The sequence below is a fragment of the Eurosta solidaginis genome, chromosome 4 (assembly GCF_040869045.1).
Source record: "Eurosta solidaginis isolate ZX-2024a chromosome 4, ASM4086904v1, whole genome shotgun sequence".
Classification (NCBI taxonomy): domain Eukaryota; kingdom Metazoa; phylum Arthropoda; class Insecta; order Diptera; family Tephritidae; genus Eurosta; species Eurosta solidaginis.
Window position 1 is genome coordinate 18,352,368 of NC_090322.1, and position 20,146 is coordinate 18,372,513.

Consider the following 20,146-nt stretch of genomic DNA (forward strand, 5'->3'; position numbering starts at 1 on the left):
CCAGTCGTCAGGCGACAATACTGGATAATCGGATTAAAAAATGCAGTGAAACATTGCATACGTATCTGTTGTAAATGCATACGATTCAAGCAAGCTGCTGCAACGCAGCTCATGGGTGATCTTCCATTAGCCAGAGTGTCGATATCCAGTCCCTTTACATATACTGGAGTAGACTATGCTGGACCTTTTCAAATGAGGTGTTCTAAAGGGCGAGGACAAAAATCGTTCAAAGGATATGTCGCAGTATTTGTCTGCCTTTCAACCAAAGCTATACATTTGGAAGCCGTCAGTGACTTGTCAACATAAGCATTTTTGGCAGCACTAAGAAGATTTTTTGGCAGACGAGGAAAATCTCTACACATTTACTCCGACAATGGAACTAATTTCGTGGGTGCAAGCAGATGGCTCGACAAAGACTTTAAAAAAGCAGTAAAACAAAATTGTGAAGTTGCACCAATCTTAGCCAATGAGCAAATTACTTGGCCTTATTCCCCCGGCAGGACCACATTTTCGTGGAATATGGGAGGCTGGTGTAAAAGGAATGAAATATCATTTGAAACGAGCAATCGGAGACACAAAACTAACATTTGAGGAGATGTCTACTGTTCTAGCACAGATCGAGGCATCATTAAACTCACGCCCACTATATGCCATTAATGATGAAAACGGAATGGATGCTTTGACCCCAGGCCACTTTCTAATCGGGAGACCATTGGTATCGATACCATCTTCAGAAGATGACAACAACATATCATCTTGGAATAAATGGAAGCTGATACAAAAAATTCAGCGAGATTTTTGGAAACGTTGGAAGGATGAATATCTACACACCCTTCAACAGAGAAATAAGTGGAAAACACCAGCAGAAGATATGAAAATAGGTGACATAGTCATAGTAAAGGATGAGAATACCCAACCAGCTAAATGGCCTCTTGGTAGAATAATAGAGTGCCATCCAGGACTTGATGGTAGAGTTCGAGTCGCCACATTGAAGCTACAGAATAGTACGCTGAAACGACCGATTCAGAAGTTATGTCGGCTAGTTATATCACCAGACACTAATCAAGAAGAGCGAGCGGATGAATCACTAGCACAGGTACTAACTAGATTTAAATCAAGTAAACTGGCAAAGCAAAGACCAAGTACAAACATATGTGCACTTCTACTTATGGTTCTGTTTTGTATTACACCAATAAATGTATTCAAAGCAGTCAGCAGTCAAACAGGAAGCAATGGAGTAGTTGCTCAACTTCCAGATAACACAGCTATCTATTTGGATTCACTGGGAAAGATGGACGTCATAACTTCAAATTGGAATTTGGTAATCTATTATGATCTCCATTCATATTTTGAACAAATGAATATGATGCCAGGCTGTCTACATCGAATAAAAAATCACTGCAATCTGTTGTCAGATTTCGAGGAAGCGTGCACGGTTATATCGATGTCACTAGGAAGGCGGTATGAAGCGATAAAAAGTAGTCACGATTTAATCGTGTCCAATAAAAGACAACGAAGGGCTCCCTTTGAATGGATTGGCTCTATTTATAATATGCTATTTGGTCTAATGGATGCTGACAGCGAAGAGCAAATAGAATCCAACTTCAGATTACTACTGAATAACCAGCATAACATCAAAGAGAGACTAAAGGCTCAATTTTCAATAATAAATTCCACGGCAAACATAATAAATAAAAATGTAAATGAGGTCAATATGCAATTTACAAAAATAGCCAGTCAAATCAATAGGTTTCAGTCAGAATTAATAAAAAACATTAACAAAGATAAAATGGCCATCCAATTTCAAATGTTAGTAACCCAAGTCACCATTTTATTGAGCGAATGTGAGACTATTCAAAAGTCTATAATTGAATTATTGATAGACTTGAACCATGGACGAATTAATCCAACTCTTATCACTCCAACACAGTTGAACAAGGAATTGGTACTGATTAAAGAAAAACTTCCATCAAAACTTCAAATACCTGGACAGCAAGATAACAACCAACTACGCGATGTATACAATCTTATGAGAGCAAATGGACTCATAATCGACAACAAGCTGGTAATTAAAGCAGAAATACCACTTATGCACAGCGAATCGTCAGAAATATACAAAGATCCCATTTGAGTACAAAGGAAAAATCATAAAGATAAAACAAAAAAATTATTTCTTAGTATACAACCTCGGGCTGCACTTGTATTTTTTGATTTCTCAAGCAGAACTGAATAAGTGTACTAGAGGTTTAAATAGCCATCTCATATGCATAGGAAAAACACCGTGGAAATCTGCTTTGGATCAAACCTGTGAACTGTCACCACTTTTAAAAGGCAGCCAAGCAGATTGCCAGTATGAGGAAACAAAGAAAACTCCATTATGGGCAGAACTATACCAAGACAATAAGTGGATTTACAAAGTATTTAAAAATTCCACGTTACATTTAGACTGCGGTAACAGCAAAACCGAAATAATGGAAATTCCAGCCCAAGGAATTCTTTCCATCAAATCCGGTTGCACTGCCAGGCACGAAGGTATAACCATATCAGGTTTACAAATATTTAAAATGCAGAGCACAATCAATACAGAATAGGATCCAATAGCCACAGCCATACACAACATTTCTGAGGACAACATAACTCCACTACAAATCAACAATATAAGCAGTAACAAGGAGTTAGACAAACTCAAAAGGGATATTGAAAAATTGGCCAAAAATGAACTAAAGATAAGCAACCTAAACTTAAAAAATCATAGCGCACATTTGTCTCTAATACTAATAATTTTACTTATCATTTGCCTTTTAATATTTTATGTCATATACAAATGCAAGTCAAAAGATAAAATCACTATAAATCTTTTACGTCCACAAACATAAAAATATAAAAACATGTACACACACAGCAAAATAGCAAAATACATACAGTCCACACACATTCATTTCAATAAAAACATACCTAGACCTAAACGATAATTTTCCCCTCGGCAATATGTTCAAATAAAAATTGAACATGCATATACACATGTGAACAAATATTAGTAATATAATCCGTAGATATTTTTGAGAAGTAATATTGACACGTAAACTGATATTTCCAACAAACACATGTACATACATATATTTAGCAAAACGATCACTTCGTTCACAACACATAAAAATTACAAATGTTTACATACATATACAAATATACCTAAATCATTTTACTGTCTGACATTTATAGCCAAACACAAGATACGTTTCTTATCTTAGCTTTAAAATGTTTGCCTACTTGTAAATGCTACAAATGCCCACATCACGATTATAAAAATCAAGAGGCTAGCATTAATCAAATAATAAATGAATCTCTATCATCATACATATAAACAATCACACATACACATATAATTAGTTTTAGGAACATATTTTTAAGATTTTCTTTATAAGCTATTGTAAATAACTTTACAAGTCAGAATTAAAAAATATTCTCAAACGACAACATTACTTTTATTTACCCCTCAACACAGGTCTTTCAGTAACGTACCGTGATTGGCCGTGTCAAAATCATTTGACAGGTCTAACGCAACGAGTCCTGTGCTATGGTGGGTGTTTTGATTTAATCCGCAATTTATTTGTGTGTTAATGGCGTTTAGCGCGGTGGTAGTGCTATGTAATTTTGGAAAGCCATGCTGATGATTGGCAAGACGCAAATTTGCAGTGAAATATGGAAGCAGAATGGCTTCAAGTGTCTTGGCTACGGGCGATAGGAGAGATATCGACCGATAAGAACCTCTTATGTTGGCTGGTTTCCCAGGCTTTAATAGCGGAACCACCCTGGCCATTTTCCATTTCGCAGGAATGACGAAGGTGGACGGGGACAAGTTTAAGGCATGCGCTAGATAATTAAATCCCTCTTTGCCTAGGCTTTTGAGCATCGGCATGGCTATGCGTCTTCAGCCATAATGACCTCTGGCGGTCATGGTAATTGGACACGCTGTATTTATGCTTGTGTGCGCATCTGCTGGCCCGCCGTCTGACTTTGTCGGCAAAAAGCGCTCACGCATTTTTTCGCTTCCGGCGATGGAAATTTTTGTCATTGTGCTTAGTTGTGTTCGATAGGGACTTTAATCAAATTTCTAATTTAAAAAATACAAAAACGTCTGATCAAATCTTTGGCGGTTTAGGAATAGGTCAAATGACAACTGGTATGTTTAATTCTTTTGAGTTTTTCTGTCATAATAAAGTATAATAATTTAATAAAATAACTAAAATTCACTAAAATTTACAAATGTATAAAATAAAATAAAGTAAAATAAAATAATATGATTTTAACTAGCGAGGCAGATTCATTTGCTTTACATAATTCCTTTTATTTTTTTTCTAACATCGATAACTAAAACAAAATCAAATAAAATGAAAAAATTAAAGGACGGGAAGAAACGGAAGCAAGCAAAGGTAAGGGAAATGAATGAAAAGGGAACGAAAGGAAGGAAAATTAAAAAAGAAAAGAGAATAGAGAGGAGAGAAAAAATGAGAGGAGAAGAGAAAAGAAAAAAAGAAAAGGAAGAAAGGAAAGTAAACTACGCGCTTTTTCAAGGCGTCATGTTCAAAACACGATTGAAAATAAACGACTCGTCCAAAAAACTAATATTTTCTTTGCTCTGCAAAAACTTTTATCAACAATATTTTTTTTAGAAAACTATTTTAATTCGTATAACAAAAAGCTCAGTCTGACTAATAAACTATATTTAACTGAGTTTAAACCACACAACTTATTTGAATACACAAACCGATTTTTCATCACCCACTGCTGTACTTCATATTCTTAGAAACTCACAGTATAGCTGCCAAAACGGTTTTTTTTTCTCTTGAACAACTGTGTTTTTGCTGAGAGCGGGTTTGTATATAAGCCGAAGATGTTCTTTAAGGCTCTTTTTTAGAACGGCAAGTTAAGTTTTATAACTCAGACTTAACCTAACATGAGGGGTTAAACTCATACATTTTGAACACATTTTTGAAATTAGCTCTAAGCTAAAAAAATAACTTGCCGTTCAGCAAGTGGGCCTAAAAATACTAAAAAGTTTTAAGACCGTGTTTAAATTTGAACATACTCGAGTTTTTAGTAGCCGAATTTCAATTTAGTTACAAAATTCAAATCCTCGCTTCTTTTTAATATCAAAAAATAAACTCGTTTTTTTTTTTGATTGTCTTAATTATCTGTGGTTTTTTTTCAGAAACAAAATCATACGTGACAAGAACGGACAATACTCATGTGATATTTGTGGCAAACATTTTAAAGGAAAATGGGATTTAAAAATACATAAAAGAATTCATAGCGGCGGAAAGCCCCATAATTGTGATTTTTGTCAAATGCGGTAAGTTATCATAAAAATCCTCGTCCTAATATATTTCACCAAATTTTTTCTAACTTTATTTTCTGCCTGTATTAAATAGATTTGCAAAAGCTGCGACCCTAAGAGCGCATTTGCGTACTCATACCGGTGAAAAACCATATAAATGCAAATACTGCGGCCGGTGCTTTACGACAAAAACCCTATCGAATAAGCATTTACGTGTACATCTGGGTGATAATATTCACAGATGTGAATTTTGTCCCTTAGCTTTTCATTTGGCTTCGGAGCTACGGTTACATTCAACTACGCATAAAGACGAAGATCCAGAGACGCGTGAGCGAAATATGGCAGCTTTAAGAGAAGAAGAGGCTAAATTGAAAGTAAATAGGTAAAATGGCATTCATAAACTCCGTAGACTGTGATCTTATATTAAGGTTAATTACTTCGTAAAGCGCGGAATCCAGGGCTGGTATTCTGTTATACGATCGGTGATCGAAAACAATTTTTGACATCGCAATATCTCTTAAATGGTGGATCGGATTATGGAAATATGTTAAATAGTGGCTACGTGTACTAATTACAATTCATTCAAATTTTTACGAATAGTTTGACAAAACTGAAAACTGGATGTCTCAACAGGGGCGGACCATAGGGAGATGGGTGTTAGAGGCGTCAGTTCCACATTACAATTGAAAAGATGGTTGGTGTCTATGAATAAGAGGAATTTCACTAAATTTGTCACAATATTAATAACGGGATTCACCGGGCGCGTCCTGACAAAGGCGTTTACCGATTCTGTGTGGATTTGGCAAACGATCTGCTTATGCTTGCCAGGATCAAACGGCTGTGTTGGCAGGTGCTGGATCTCGCAATAGTGTTTTAGGAGGAGTTCCCTTAATCCCCTTGGAGGCGGTAATAGATCAAGAAGTTGTTTGCTAGGATGTCCTGGTTTGTGACAATTAAGCAAAAACTGCTTTGTGCTCTTTAATATTGAGCTCTTTGGCCTCATTATGTAAGTGGTGTTGGGGGTAATAAGGTGACATCCGGTGGCAGTTCTCATTGCAGCATTTGGACAGGTCTTTAGCCATTTCCAGTGTGTATTTTTAAGACCAAGCGACCAGACTGGTGTCGCGTAGCTCATGAGCGCCGACCAATTGCTTTGTACGTGGTTAGCAACGTTTCTTTGTCTTTTCCCATGTGCTGGCGGCAATGGACTTGAGGATTTTGTTGCGTCTTTGTACTTTAGAAACAATTTCGGTGGCATGAGCCATGAAGGTTAGAGTATTATCGAACGTAACCCCTAAGATCTTTGGGTGACTGACAGTCGGTAGTGTGACACCTGTTATGGTTACCGCATCTTTAATGGAGCAGCAAGGATGGCAGTGGGCATGATATTGTGGTGCACAGTGGCTATTCATGTCGGCTGGGCTGGGTTCTTGCCAACCTTGCTGTCCTGCGCCATAAGCAGAAAAAAAATCCTATCATGCCTTTAAAATGGTCAAAAAGCGCAGAACTCATTCAAAACGATTGAAATTCAAAAGGAAACGACATCCGGCAGAACCGGATGCCACGGACAGACCGTTAAACATTCAAAATTTAAAATTTAAAAAGAAATTAAAAACAAAACAATATAACGCAAAAAAAGTTACCGAACCGGACATGACCGGTTGCCAACGCTGAAAACCCAAAAAATAAAGAAAGCTGAAAATTAGAACAAACAAAAAAAAGGGCGAATATACATAGCGGCGTTGCGGGTGTTGTTGCGACGCCCGGTGCCATTCCCACCCTCAAATCCATGGCCACCGACGCACCAATATTTCGGTGGCCCCTTACCTGTAATGCCTATGTGTCTTCTAATTAAATGAGGAAGTTAGCATTCCCATTTTATATTAGAATTTATTTATAATTCATTATCCAACACAATGCAATGAAAGCTTATTCTGTACTTATAGCCAATACATGTTATACGACTAACCCTATACTAAGGCTTATTCAAACTAATATAAGGGAAACCTAGGCAGAAAAAAACTCAAGGTTAGGCTAATATCATATTCTTTTCAAAAAAAGATTTTAGTTGCAAAGTTAAGCGGAAGGCCATAGATATAATTAAGTAGGGGACGGAAGGGTATATATAAAAAAAAAAATTGCTGTATTTTAACTTATTTTAACTTATTTTGTTTTATTTTATTTTATTATAGTTTATTTTATTGTAGTTTACTTTATTTTATTTTTGTTTTTCTTATTTAAGTTTATCTCATTGTATTTTATTTTATCTTATTTTAGTTTATTTCATTTTATTTAGTTTAACATTACTCTTAATTTTATATAGGGTAGTTTATGTTTTATTGAAGATTCAGCTCAATTGTATTTTACTCTAATTCATTTTATTTTATCTTCAAAAACAATTTTTGTTTTCTTCTGATTTTAATAAATATTATATATTATGATTGTTTAGCGACCTATTAAATTTTACCTTTTTACTTGCTGGCTCGAGGTCATATAAATAAAAACACGGTGTTTATATTTTGTGCCAATATATTTCGATTACACATCGGTAATCGTCTTCAAGGGCGAACTAACAACAAACATAAAAACATTTAATGTAACAAACAATATATTATATATATATTATATTTTAATCAAAACACTTGATACCTACATTATTTCACATTCGTAATGTATTACGAGGAGTATTAAACTGTTTCTTTTTTGTTAACAAGTGTCTCTATGCTTGCGCTGTGTTATCAATATCTGTTTTGTAGTTCATACGTATGTCCGTCGGTGTATTCACTATATGTAACATTTCCAATGTATATCCCTTTTTCCATTGTTTCTCTTTTTGGATAACTGCAGCATCGTCGAAGTTCGGAGTATGCGCCTCCCTTGCACAGTGCGCCATGATTGCTGTTTTGTGGTTATTTGTATGATTACAACTTTTAAAATCAGTTTTGTGTTGTGCGAGACGTGTTTTCAATTTTGATTTCGTAGTACCCACATATATCTTGTTACATAATTCTTTGTCATTACCTCTGCAAGGTATTTTGTATATAACGTCACTTTTTTCTGTTTCTGGTATTAGCGAATTCGTACGATTTAAAATCCATTTTAATGTGTTGATTGGCTTGTGGGCTATTTTTATTTCCTCACAATTATAGCAATCAGATTTTGCAGGGCGCTCTGATAGTTTAGGTACATAAACTACAGATTTAAATATTTTCGCTTTCTCTGATCTAGTTTTCACATTTTTTGAAAGAGCTCTTCTTATTAAAGTTTTAATAATGTTATCCGGAAAATCATTATCTTTTAATAATACTGTTATTTCTTTCTTAACCTCATTGTGGTAAGTGTCGTCCGATATATTCAACATTCGTTTTATACAGCCCATTGCTGTATTAATTATCATTGTCGTAGGATGTTTCGAATGAAAATTAATGATGCGTCCTGATAATGTTGATTTCTTATACCACACTAACTTGATTTGATTGCCTTGTCTTATTATAAATGAGTCGAGATAAGGTAACTTTCCGTCGTCTTCTAGTTCCGTAGTAAATTTAATATGTCTATCAAACGAATTGATTACGTCCAGTGTGTTTTGTACCTCATTTTCATTGACTATTGCGAATATGTCGTCAACGTATTTTATGAGTAATCTCGGTTTAATTGTTAATTTTTCCACTCTGTTATCGAGCAACTTTTCCATTAAAATGTCTGCAATAACTGGTGACGTTGGTGATCCCATTGGTAATCCTATCAGTTGTGAATAAATAATGTTGAATTTAAAATATCTGTTCTCTTCAATGCAGAACTTTAAAATTTCCATGAAGATTTTCTTAGGTATTTTAGTGAATTTTTCTATTATGGTCCATTTTTCTCGTATAATGTCAAGTGCAAGTTGTGTTGGAACACTAGGAAACAGTGATACAACATCGAAAGAAATCATTCTTTCATCGTCATAAATATACGTATTATTAATTTTATCTATGAAGTCCGGCGTATTTTTAATGTTATAATTCGAATTCGTTGTCAAGTTTTTCAAAATGTTTGCAATATATTTACAAAGGCCGTAGGATGGTGACGAGGAAACAGAGCATATGGGTCTGAGTGGAGTACCTTCCTTGTGACCTTTTGGAAGCCCGTAGATTCTGGGAGATAGTGCCGTTGTAGTGATCATATTATTTCTTTCCGACTTGGAAATAATACCCATTTTAAAAAGTTTATCTACTAGACCGTTGTTTGTAGTTTGTAATCTGGATGTGGGATCTTGTCTTTGTACTCTATACATGGTCAAATCATTTAGAATTTCATTCATTTTCTTATTGTAGTCATCTATTTCCACTGCTACAGTTTTATTTCCTTTGTCAGAAGTTAGAATTCGAATATTGTGATTTTGTTTAAGAAATTTACGTGTTCCTTTGCGCTGCCAATTGATAACAAGAATTTCCCTTTATTTAAATACATCGCGGACGGTGAAGAGCTAATACAAACACACAAAAGCAAAGAACAACAAGAGGAGTCGCGCACAAAATTTTCTCTGTTGATAAAAGAACATACAAAAACAAACAAACCCAGTGCAATAGATCGTGCAATAGTGGACACAGTGGAACGAACACGTAAATTTCTTAAACAAAATCACAATATTCGAATTCTAGCTTCTGACAAAGGAAATAAAACTGTAGCAGTGGAAATAGATGACTACAATAAGAAAATGAATGAAATTCTAAATGATTTGACCTTGTATAGAGTACAAAGACAAGATCCCACATCCAGATTACAAACTAAAAACAACGGTCTAGTAGATAAACTTTTTAAAATGGGTATTATTTCCAAGTCGGAAAGAAATAATATGATCACTACAACGGCACTATCTCCCAGAGTCTACGGGCTTCCAAAAGTTCACAAGGAAGGTACTCCACTCAGACCCATATGCTCATGCTCTGTTTCCTCATCACCATCCTACGGCCTTTGTAAATATATTGCAAACATTTTGAAAAACTTGACAACGAATTCGAATTATAACATTAAAAATACGCTGGACTTCAAAGATAAAATTAATAATACGTATATTTATGACGATGAAAGTATGATTTCTTTCGATGTTGTATCACTGTTTCCTAGTGTTCCAATACAACTTGCACTTGACATTATACGAGAAAAATGGACCCTAATAGAAAAATTCACTAAAATACCTAAGAAAATCTTCATGGAAATTTTAAAGTTCTGCATTGAAGAGAACAGATATTTTAAATTCAACGACATTATTTATACACAACTGAGAGGATTACCAATGGGATCACCAACGTCACCAGTTATTGCAGACATTTTAATGAAAAAGTTGCTGGATAACAGCGTGGAAAAATTAACAATTAAACCGAGATTACTCATAAAATACGTTGACGACATATTCGCAATAGTCAATGAAAATGAGGTACAGAACACACTGGACTATTAAATTCGTTTGATAGACATATTAAATTTACTACGGAACTCGAAGACGACGGAAAGTTACCCTCTCTCGACTCAATTATAATAAGACAAGGCAATCAAATCAAGTTAGTGTGGTATAAGAAATCAACATTATCAGGACGCATCATTAATTTTCATTCGAAACATCCTAAGACAATGATAATTAATACAGCAATGGGCTGTATAAAACGAATGTTGAATATATCGGACGACACTTACCACAATGATGTTAAGAAAGAAATAACAGTATTATTAAAAGATAATGATTTTCCGGATAACATTATTAAAACTTTAATAAGAAGAGCTCTTTCAAAGAATGTGAAAACTAGATCAGAGAAAGCGAAAATATTTAAATCTGTAGTTTATGTACCTAAACTATCAGAGCGCCTTGCAAAATCTGATTGCTATAATAGTGAGGAAATAAAAATATCCCACAAGCCAATCAACACATTAAAATGGATTTTAAATCGTACGAAGTCGCTAATACCAGAAACAGAAAAAAGTGACGTTATATACAAAATACCTTGCAGAGGTAATGACAAAGAATTATGTAACAAGATATATGTGGGTACTACGAAATCAAAATTGAAAACACGTCTCGCACAACACAAAACTGATTTTAAAAGTTGTAATCATACAAATAACCACAAAACAGCAATCATGGCGCACTGTGCAAGGGGAGGCGCATACTCCGAACTTCGACGACGCTGCAGTTATCCAAAAAGAGAAACAATGGAAAAAGAGATATACATTGGAAATGTTACATATAGTGAATACACCGACGGACATACGTATGAACTACAAAACAGATATTGATAACAAGCGCAAGCATACAGACACTTGTTAACAAAAAAGAAACAGTTTAATACTCCTCGTTATACAGTACGAATGTGAAATAATGTAGGTATCAAGTGTTTTGATTGCAATATAAAATTATTGTTTGTTACATTAAATGTTTTTATGTTTGTTGTTAGTTGTCCCTTGAAGACGATTACCGATGTGTAATCGAAATATATTGACACAAAATATAAACACCGTGTTTTTATTTATATGACCTCGAGCCAGCAAGTAAAAAGGTAAATATTATATATATATATATTTATATAGATTCTAAATATATGTATGCAGTACCGCTGTTAGGTATCGTAACAGGCTTAGTTTTTGCAGAAATCGAAATTTAAATTATTTCGCTCATTTAAAGGAGCATGAGAAGTTAGCAGCTGTGTCAAATGTGCTTATCTACCCCAATTTTCTTATTTTATAATTTCATCTGCTATCTATTAATAAGTTAGTGCAAAAATTTGCTCGAAGGTATGTTCAAAAAGCGCTAGTAGAGTATTCAATGCGCGCGAATGTTTTACAATTTAAATTATGCCATTGCCCATTTCGAAATTAACTTAGAAATGGTTTTCAAAATTTTGAACTTTCGAAGCTAGGTTCGTACATCCGAAATTTTGCACTCTAATATTCAAATAATTTTAAACTTTCTAATATTAGGTTGGAAAATTCGAAATTAGGTTCGAAATGATAAAAAAAACATATATACAATATTACATAGTACTAACAAAGGTGTATGCACGTATATAGGCTATGTTGCTGATACATATGCACATACATTTCGAGTGGTTCTTGTAATTGATATTAACTATGAGTAAAAGATGAATGTATCGCTATGCAGATGTACATACGTAAGTGCATCGTATGGTATTGTGTGTTTTTATTCTACTAGCAGCTATAAATAGGTATGTATGTTTATAAAATATGCTAAAGCAACGTTATAATAAAATTGCATTTTATTAAACAAATGCAATCAAAGCTGAAATATTAATGAAGTAAATTTTGTTTGTTGCTGCCAACCGCAAAATTTACTTACAAATTTTAACCTAAGCCTTAGAAAAAAAATTATCGCATATGCTGAATGCGAGCAGCAATTAAACACTCCTCAAGTTTTGCGTTTAATGTAACATAAAATTAGGCGTAATTCTTACTACATATTTGGATGTTAACTTAATGAAAACATTTTTCTTCTACAATGTCGTTCTAAGACAGCTTAATGGCTTAAATATGTTTAAATTCATTATAAATTTAAATTCAAAGAAAAAAAGTTAAAATTTCTAAATCGTCCGTATTATGGAACGAACTCACCCATTATATGGTGTTCTCGTTGTATTAGCCGGTGGTGCAGGAGGCCGTTTAGGGGGGCCTCTGCCTTCTTATGATGTCATTGCCGATGCTGCAGGAGGCCGTTTAGGTGGGCCTCTGCCTTTTAATTGTCACTGTAGGTGGTGCAGGAGGCCGTTTAGGTGGGCCTCTGCCTTTTATTTGTCACTGATGGTTTTACATGAGGCAGTTTAGGTGGGCTTCAGCCTTTTAGTTGCCACTGCCGATGCTGCAGGAGGCCGTTTAGGTGGACCTCTGCCTTTTAGTTGTCACTGCCCATGCTGCAGGAGGCCGTTTAGGTGGGCCTCTGCCATTAATTGTCACTGTAGGCGGTGCAGGAGGCCGTTTAGGTGGGCCTCTGCCTTTTATTTGTCACTGCCGGTGCTGCAGCAGGCCGTTTAGGTGGGCTTCTGCCTTTTAATTGTCACTGTAGGTGGTGCAGGAGGCCGATTAGGTGGGCATCTGCCTTTTAATTGTCACTGTAGTTGGTGCAGGAGGCCATCTAGGAGGGCCTCTGCCGTTTATTTGTCACTGCCGATGCTGTTTAGGTGGGCCTCTTCCTTTTATTTGTCACTGTTGGTTTTCCAGGAGACCGTTTAGGTGGGCCTCTGCCTTTTATTTGTCACTGCCGGTGCTGCAGCAGGCCGTTTAGGTGGGCTTCTGCCTTTTAATTGTCACTGTAGGTGGTGCAGGAGGCCGTTTAGGTGGGCATCTTCCTTTTATTTGTCACTGTTGGTTTTGCAGGAGACCGTTTAGAAGGGCCTCTGCCTTTTATGACACTGCCGTGGTTTGCAGGAGGCCGTTTAGATGGGCCTCTGCCTGTTTTATGACACTGTTCTGTTGTTGCACGGTGCGGCGCGCTGATGATGTTCATGCGCGGTTGGGGTATACGTTTGTAGGTGGTATTGGCGCGCGGTGTTGTGCTGTCGGCGGTGGTAGTGCGTGGTGTGGCGATGGTGGAGCTATGAAATAAGAAAGAATGCTGTTAATGTTTTATAAGCGATAAAAACGTACAACATATTACATGGATTATGTATTGCTTTAGTTGGCAATTTGATCATAATCCGTTTTCGTTAAGAACACGGCTGCTCAACCCTATGCACTTGCAGGACTTTTGTTTTGTTTTGCTCCGAATCATATGCACAGATACAAATTCTTACTTTAATAAAAAAAATTTTTCATGCGCTCGCATATGCCCTCACATATAATTTTGAGTCGTATGAAAATGCTTGAATTTCTTATGACAGTGCCAAGAAAAGCGCTTCCGTATGAAGCTTAGGCACTTGTGTAAGATAAAAAAAATTGACACTTGCAATTTGACAGCAAAGATGTATTCAAAAATAAATAGCACTGAAAAAAATGGTAATTAAAATTGATTCATAAATAAAATTATAATATTGATAATTAGAAAAATAGATAACTAACCGCGTAGCTGAGTATATGGGGCATATGACTGTAAAATCCCCCAAATTAACTTTTTAATAATCATCTGGCAACATCTCAACATTGTTACTCACAATGACATTTAATTGTGAATATTACAAATAGAAAGAACCAAATACACAATAATATGACATGAGCATTGAAATATAGCATGTAAGAGAGAATACGATATATGTGGGGTGAAACATGAAAGTGACGAGTGGCAAGAGTGACATCGGCACTTTCATGTTTCACCGCCATGAATATAATTTTGGATACGATCGTGTGCAGACGCATTTTTAAAACGCAGAAAATTTTTAATAAAAATTAAAGTTAAATTACCGAAAAGTAATTACGGTGTATTAATTTGTATGTTGTTTAAAGTATACCGTAGACGGCCGCCGCGGTAGTGTGATCTTAATCAATGCACACCATGGCAACAATATGGAGGCGGCGCCCTCCACGGTTCCAATTTCCCAGAACAGCACCAAGGCGATCGGGGGTAAGATTTATAGTGCGGCTAGCAGAAGCCGTATATTACATGGCGACCGTGAGGCTGGAGCCCGGTCTATTAAAACTTTGGCAGCAGTGAAGTGCAGACATAGTGCAGTGAGAGTGGGTAAAGACATTCCGATTCAATAAAAACGTGATCAAATCGTAACCTAATAATAAAATTTTTTAAACGGAAGCATAATAATTTCTAATTTTTAAAACGGAATCTAATAATAAAAATTTTTAAACGAAAGCAGAAGTAATAAAATTGAAAAAAAGACATTTTGATTAAATCGTAAATTAATAATACAGCAGCATAATAAGTATAACATACATATACGTATTTAACATTTCTTTCGCCTACGGGTATTTTTTCTTTAAACTTATATATGTATGAATATTAAAAAAATTAAAATTTCGTATTAAATTTGGTGTCTTCGTATTCCAATTAAATTAATTTCGCATTCAATATAAATTTTGGATTTTTTTTGACAATACATACGGTGGTTTTCGGAAAAACCAATTAAATTTTTTTTTTTGATACATACGGTGGGTTCCGTTAAAAACCAACTAAGATTTTTTTTATTACATGCGGTGGTTCCGTGAAAAACCAATTCAATTTTTATTACATGCGGTGGTTCCGTGAAAAACCAAATTGAGATTTTTTTCAATAAAGCGGTGCGTCCGTGAGTACATTTTAAGACTTTTACCAATTAAAACTTACATACTTTTGAGCCATTTTGAATTCAATTACTTTTTACAAATTTTTTATAAAAATTTACTGCAGTTTCAATTAATTCTTATAATAAATTGTTAAATATTTCTTTAAATTTTTCCTTCGCTCTTTTTCCTCAACAATTTAACTTCAATCTTAAATTCAACATTCAAACAAGTGCTTTAGTAATTTCATATGTACAACCTTAGAAGTGGTAGACAAGTGCAAAAAACTTCAGATTCAGAATCCGATTCAGATAAATCAGGCTCAAGCTACGAAAGTTTAGCTTCATCTTCGACCGAAAAAGTCACAAACCAGGAAAATAGATTCTCTTTATCAACAGATTTTCCAGGCTTCGAAAATTATTCCATTCAAAATTCAACTTCTAATTTAGTTTCAAATCTTAACGATTCAAATAGTGAAATTTTAACTTCTACTCTAAAATCAGATCCTAACGATCCAAATAGTACAAACGTGGCCTCATCTTCTTCTAATTCAGCTCCAGATCTTAACGATCAAATCATGGCAACACCAGAGGATAAAAGAATTTCTATTAACACATGTGCTAATTCTATTAGAGAAAACTACAGTGGTGATCCACTAGCACTTGATTCTTTCATAGACAAAATTGCATTACTCGAACAATTCGCCACTGCAGATTTAACCGATACTTTTATAGCGTTCTTAAAATCAAAATTAGAGGGTAAAGCTCGTGAAGCAATACCAACACAAGTAGTTTCAGTCAACGAAATTAAAACAGCTCTACGTAATAGGATCAAACCAGACAACTCGAAAGAATTGCAGCGTTGCATGTTAGCGGTAACAATTATACAGACTTTGCCAAAAAAGTTGAAGATTTAGCTGACTCACTTTAGCGGTCTCTTATTATTGAAGGGATCACTCAAACGAAAGCTCATGAAATGGCAGTCGAACAAACTGTTAACGTGTGTCGTTTAAACGCAAAATCAAATTTAATAAAAACCATTTTAGCCTCAACGGCATTTACTGATCCGAAAGACGTAGTAGCAAAATTAATTGTAGAACAAAACAACGAAGTAACTGAACGTCAGGTTTTAGCTTTTCGATCACGTGGTAACAGTACATTTAGAAATTCACGTGGTAGTTATCGAGGTTTTTACCAAAACCGCGGCTATATTGGTTATAGAAATAATAACAGTTCATTTTCACACAATAGTAACTATAACGGTAATAATAATCAAAGATACAGGATTTATAACGGAAATAGATATCAGAATAATCACAATAATAATGCGCGTCCAAATACCAACCCTAATCCAAACAATAGTAACATTAGGAACAGCAATTCAAGATCCTCAAACGGTAGAGGTCGAAACGCAAACGTTCGCGCTTTAAACGCCAGTGCCCCTCAGGAGCGAACACTGAGGGAGGACGAACTAAGCCAGTAAGCGAACTTCCCTCACCAATAAACATCTATTGTTTAAATTTAAATTACTCTGATTTTATAGAATTACAACTAAACGAGTCACAAAAAAGCCGACATTTCCTTAATAAAAATATCATGTCTAGACAGTAACATTTCATTAAACACGAACGACATTATTAACATTACCGGTGTCACTTCCAATTCAGTTTCCACTTTAGGTAAAATTACAGCAAATTTAAATTTTTCAAACTTTTCTATTAAACATACTTTACACGTAGTAAATGAAGACTTTAATATTCCATCCGATGGCATACTGGGTAAAGATTTTCTGAAAATTAACAAATGCATTATTAATTATGAAAGAAATAGTATTTCCTTTTGGGTAGGTAATGAAAAAGTCGCGATACCAATCCTACATGGAACAGAAAGCGACAGTTGTATCATTCCTCCAAGATGCGAAATATTCAGACTTTTTGATTTAGGAAATTCACCCGAACCACTTTTCGTGGACTCGCAGGAAATCGAAAAAGGTGTTTTCACAGCTAGGTTCATTGTTAATTCCAGTAACCCAATTATTAAAGTCATAAATAAACAGATGATATAAAGTATGTGAAAAGAAAAAGTATTCGGACAGAAAAACTTTCAAAATACAATGTTTATACAATTAACAAGACAGAAACAGAAGACAAACGTACGAAAAAACTAACTTCGATTTTAAAAAATCAAATACCTCAACATGCTCATAGTAAATTAATTGACCTTTGCATAGATTATGCCGACATTTTCACTCTTGACACGGACAAAATGACTTTAAATAACTTTTACGAGCAAAAACTAAGATTGACAGACAACGATCCGGTATATGTTAAAAATTATAGATTGCCATATTCTCAACGCGAAGAAATAAATCGCCAAGTAAATAAATTGTTAGACAACGATTTGATGGAACCTAGTTATTCGAATTACAATAGTCCTTTGATTGTAGTCCCAAAGAAAGATACTAATGGTCAAAAAGCATATCGTATGTGCGTAGATTTTCGCGCGGTAAACAAAAAACTGATTTCTGATAAATTTCCACTAGCTAGAGTTGACGATATTTTAGACAATCTCGGTAGAGCAAAATATTTTTCCACATTAGATCTTTTTTAAGGATTTCATCAAATCCCCTTGCATCCTGACTCTCGGGACATTACGTCTTTCAGCACTGACCGTGGCGCATTTAGATGGAAAGTGCTTCCATTCAGCTTAAATATAGCACCAAATTCATTCTCGCGAATGATGACCATAGCTTTTTCGGGTATACCACCCAATGTCGCATTTTTGTACGTCGACGATATTATCGTCATAGGGTGTAGCGAAGCACACCACATTAAAAATCTTTCAAAAGTCTTCGATACTTGTAGATCTTTTAATCTCAAACTTAACCCAAATAAATGCAACTTTTTACGACCAGAAGTTACATTTTTAGGTCATCAATGTTCAGCCAAAGGTTTGTTGCCAGACGACTCTAAGATAAACGCAATTAAAAAGTATACGAAACCGACTGACAAAGACGCGGTACGACGATTCGTCGCGTTTGCAAATTATTACAGACGGTTTATACCTAATTTTGCGTCTCTGGCAGCGCCCTTAAATCGATTAAGCAGAAAAAGAGTTGAATTTGTATGGGATGTAGAGTGCGAAAGAGCATTTTTATCTTTGAAAGCAGCGTTACTTTCACCAAAATTACTTCAATATCCAGATTTTACTAAACAATTCATTATTACAGTTGATGCTTCCACAACTGGATGTGGCGCTATTTTGAGTCAAGAACAGCAAGGTAGTGATTTACCAATTTGTTTCGCTTCTAAAGCATTTAATAAAGCAGAACAGAAAAAACCTATTATAGAATTAGAGCTTTTAGCTATTTACTTTGCAATCAAGCAATTTCGACCATATGTGTATGGTACCCATTTCATTGTAAAGTCAGATCATAGACCTCTAGTATTCTTATTCAATATGAAAGACCCATCTTCAAAACTTTCCAGAATAAGACTGGAACTATCTGAATATAACTTTACTATTGTATATATAAAAGGTAAATCAAACGTGTGTGCTGATGCACTATCGCGTATAACAATCGATGAGATTAAAGAAGCTAATAAACAAATTTTAGCAGTACAGACAAGAGCCATGACGAAAAAGGCAATCGACAAAAATTTACATAGAAAAACAGACAAAACTGACGAAAAACAACTTACTTTACATGTCTACGACAAATTTTCATTTAATTTTTCAAAAAAAGTCCCACGAATAAGATCTGCAATTACGTACGATAAAAATAATAAAACAACAAATTTAAGAATCTTTGCGCATATTAAACATAAGAAACTCGAGTTACTTAGTTTTGAGCTTGTTAACGAAATAATGACTTTAGAGAAATTACTTTCGAGGCTTGAATCAGAAGCCGGCAAACGCAAAATTAAGCAGATTGAATGGCCTAAAAACGATATTATGTTCGAACATTATACTATTACGAATTTCAAAAATATTGGAAATAAAATTTTAAAATCATTAGAAATTATACTGACAGATCCAGTGGAGACAGTAACAGACGAAGATACAAAATTAAAACTTATGAAAATTTACCATAATGATCCCATTTCCGGTGGACATTGCGGAATGAAAAGACTTTACGCAAAATTGCGAACAAAATTTTATTGGAAGAACATGACTCGAGATATATCGAAATATATCAAAAATTGTAAGGATTGTCTTTTAAACAAGGTTAAACCTAAAACAAAAGAAAAACTTGTTTTAACACCAACTCCTTGTAAACCATTTGATATACTAGTAATTGACACAATAGGACCCCTACCTGAGTCCAAATATGGTAACAAGTTCGCACTTACCATGATTTGCGACATGACTAAATATCTGGTAACAGTCGCTGTACCAGACAAATCGGCAAAAACAATCGCTTCAGCTATTTTTGAAGGATTCATTTTAACATACGGCACAATGAATGCCATAAAATCAGATTTAGGTACTGAATTTAAAAACGAATTATTTGAAGAATTAACTAAACTTTTAAATATCCAACATAATTTTTCAACTGCATACCATCATGAAACTGTTGGCACGATTGAACGTAATCATAGAGTTTTTAATGAATACTTGC

At 34.8% G+C, this 20,146-nt stretch overlaps 1 protein-coding gene across 3 annotated transcripts in view; it reads left to right on the top strand.

Moving 5' to 3' along the window:
- Window positions 1–20,146, top strand: part of LOC137249180 (zinc finger protein 91-like) — a 218,185-nt gene that overhangs the window by 61,569 nt on the left and 136,470 nt on the right. For 2 of the 3 annotated variants that reach the window (XM_067780481.1, XM_067780480.1), the window contains exons 2-3: window positions 5,210–5,350; window positions 5,430–5,717. In XM_067780481.1, coding sequence (XP_067636582.1) covers window positions 5,210–5,350; window positions 5,430–5,717 — 429 coding nt within the window. Of the gene's footprint in view, window positions 1–3,454; window positions 3,578–5,209; window positions 5,351–5,429; window positions 5,718–20,146 lie in introns of those variants that run through there. The other variant, XM_067780482.1, reaches the window with a different exon arrangement.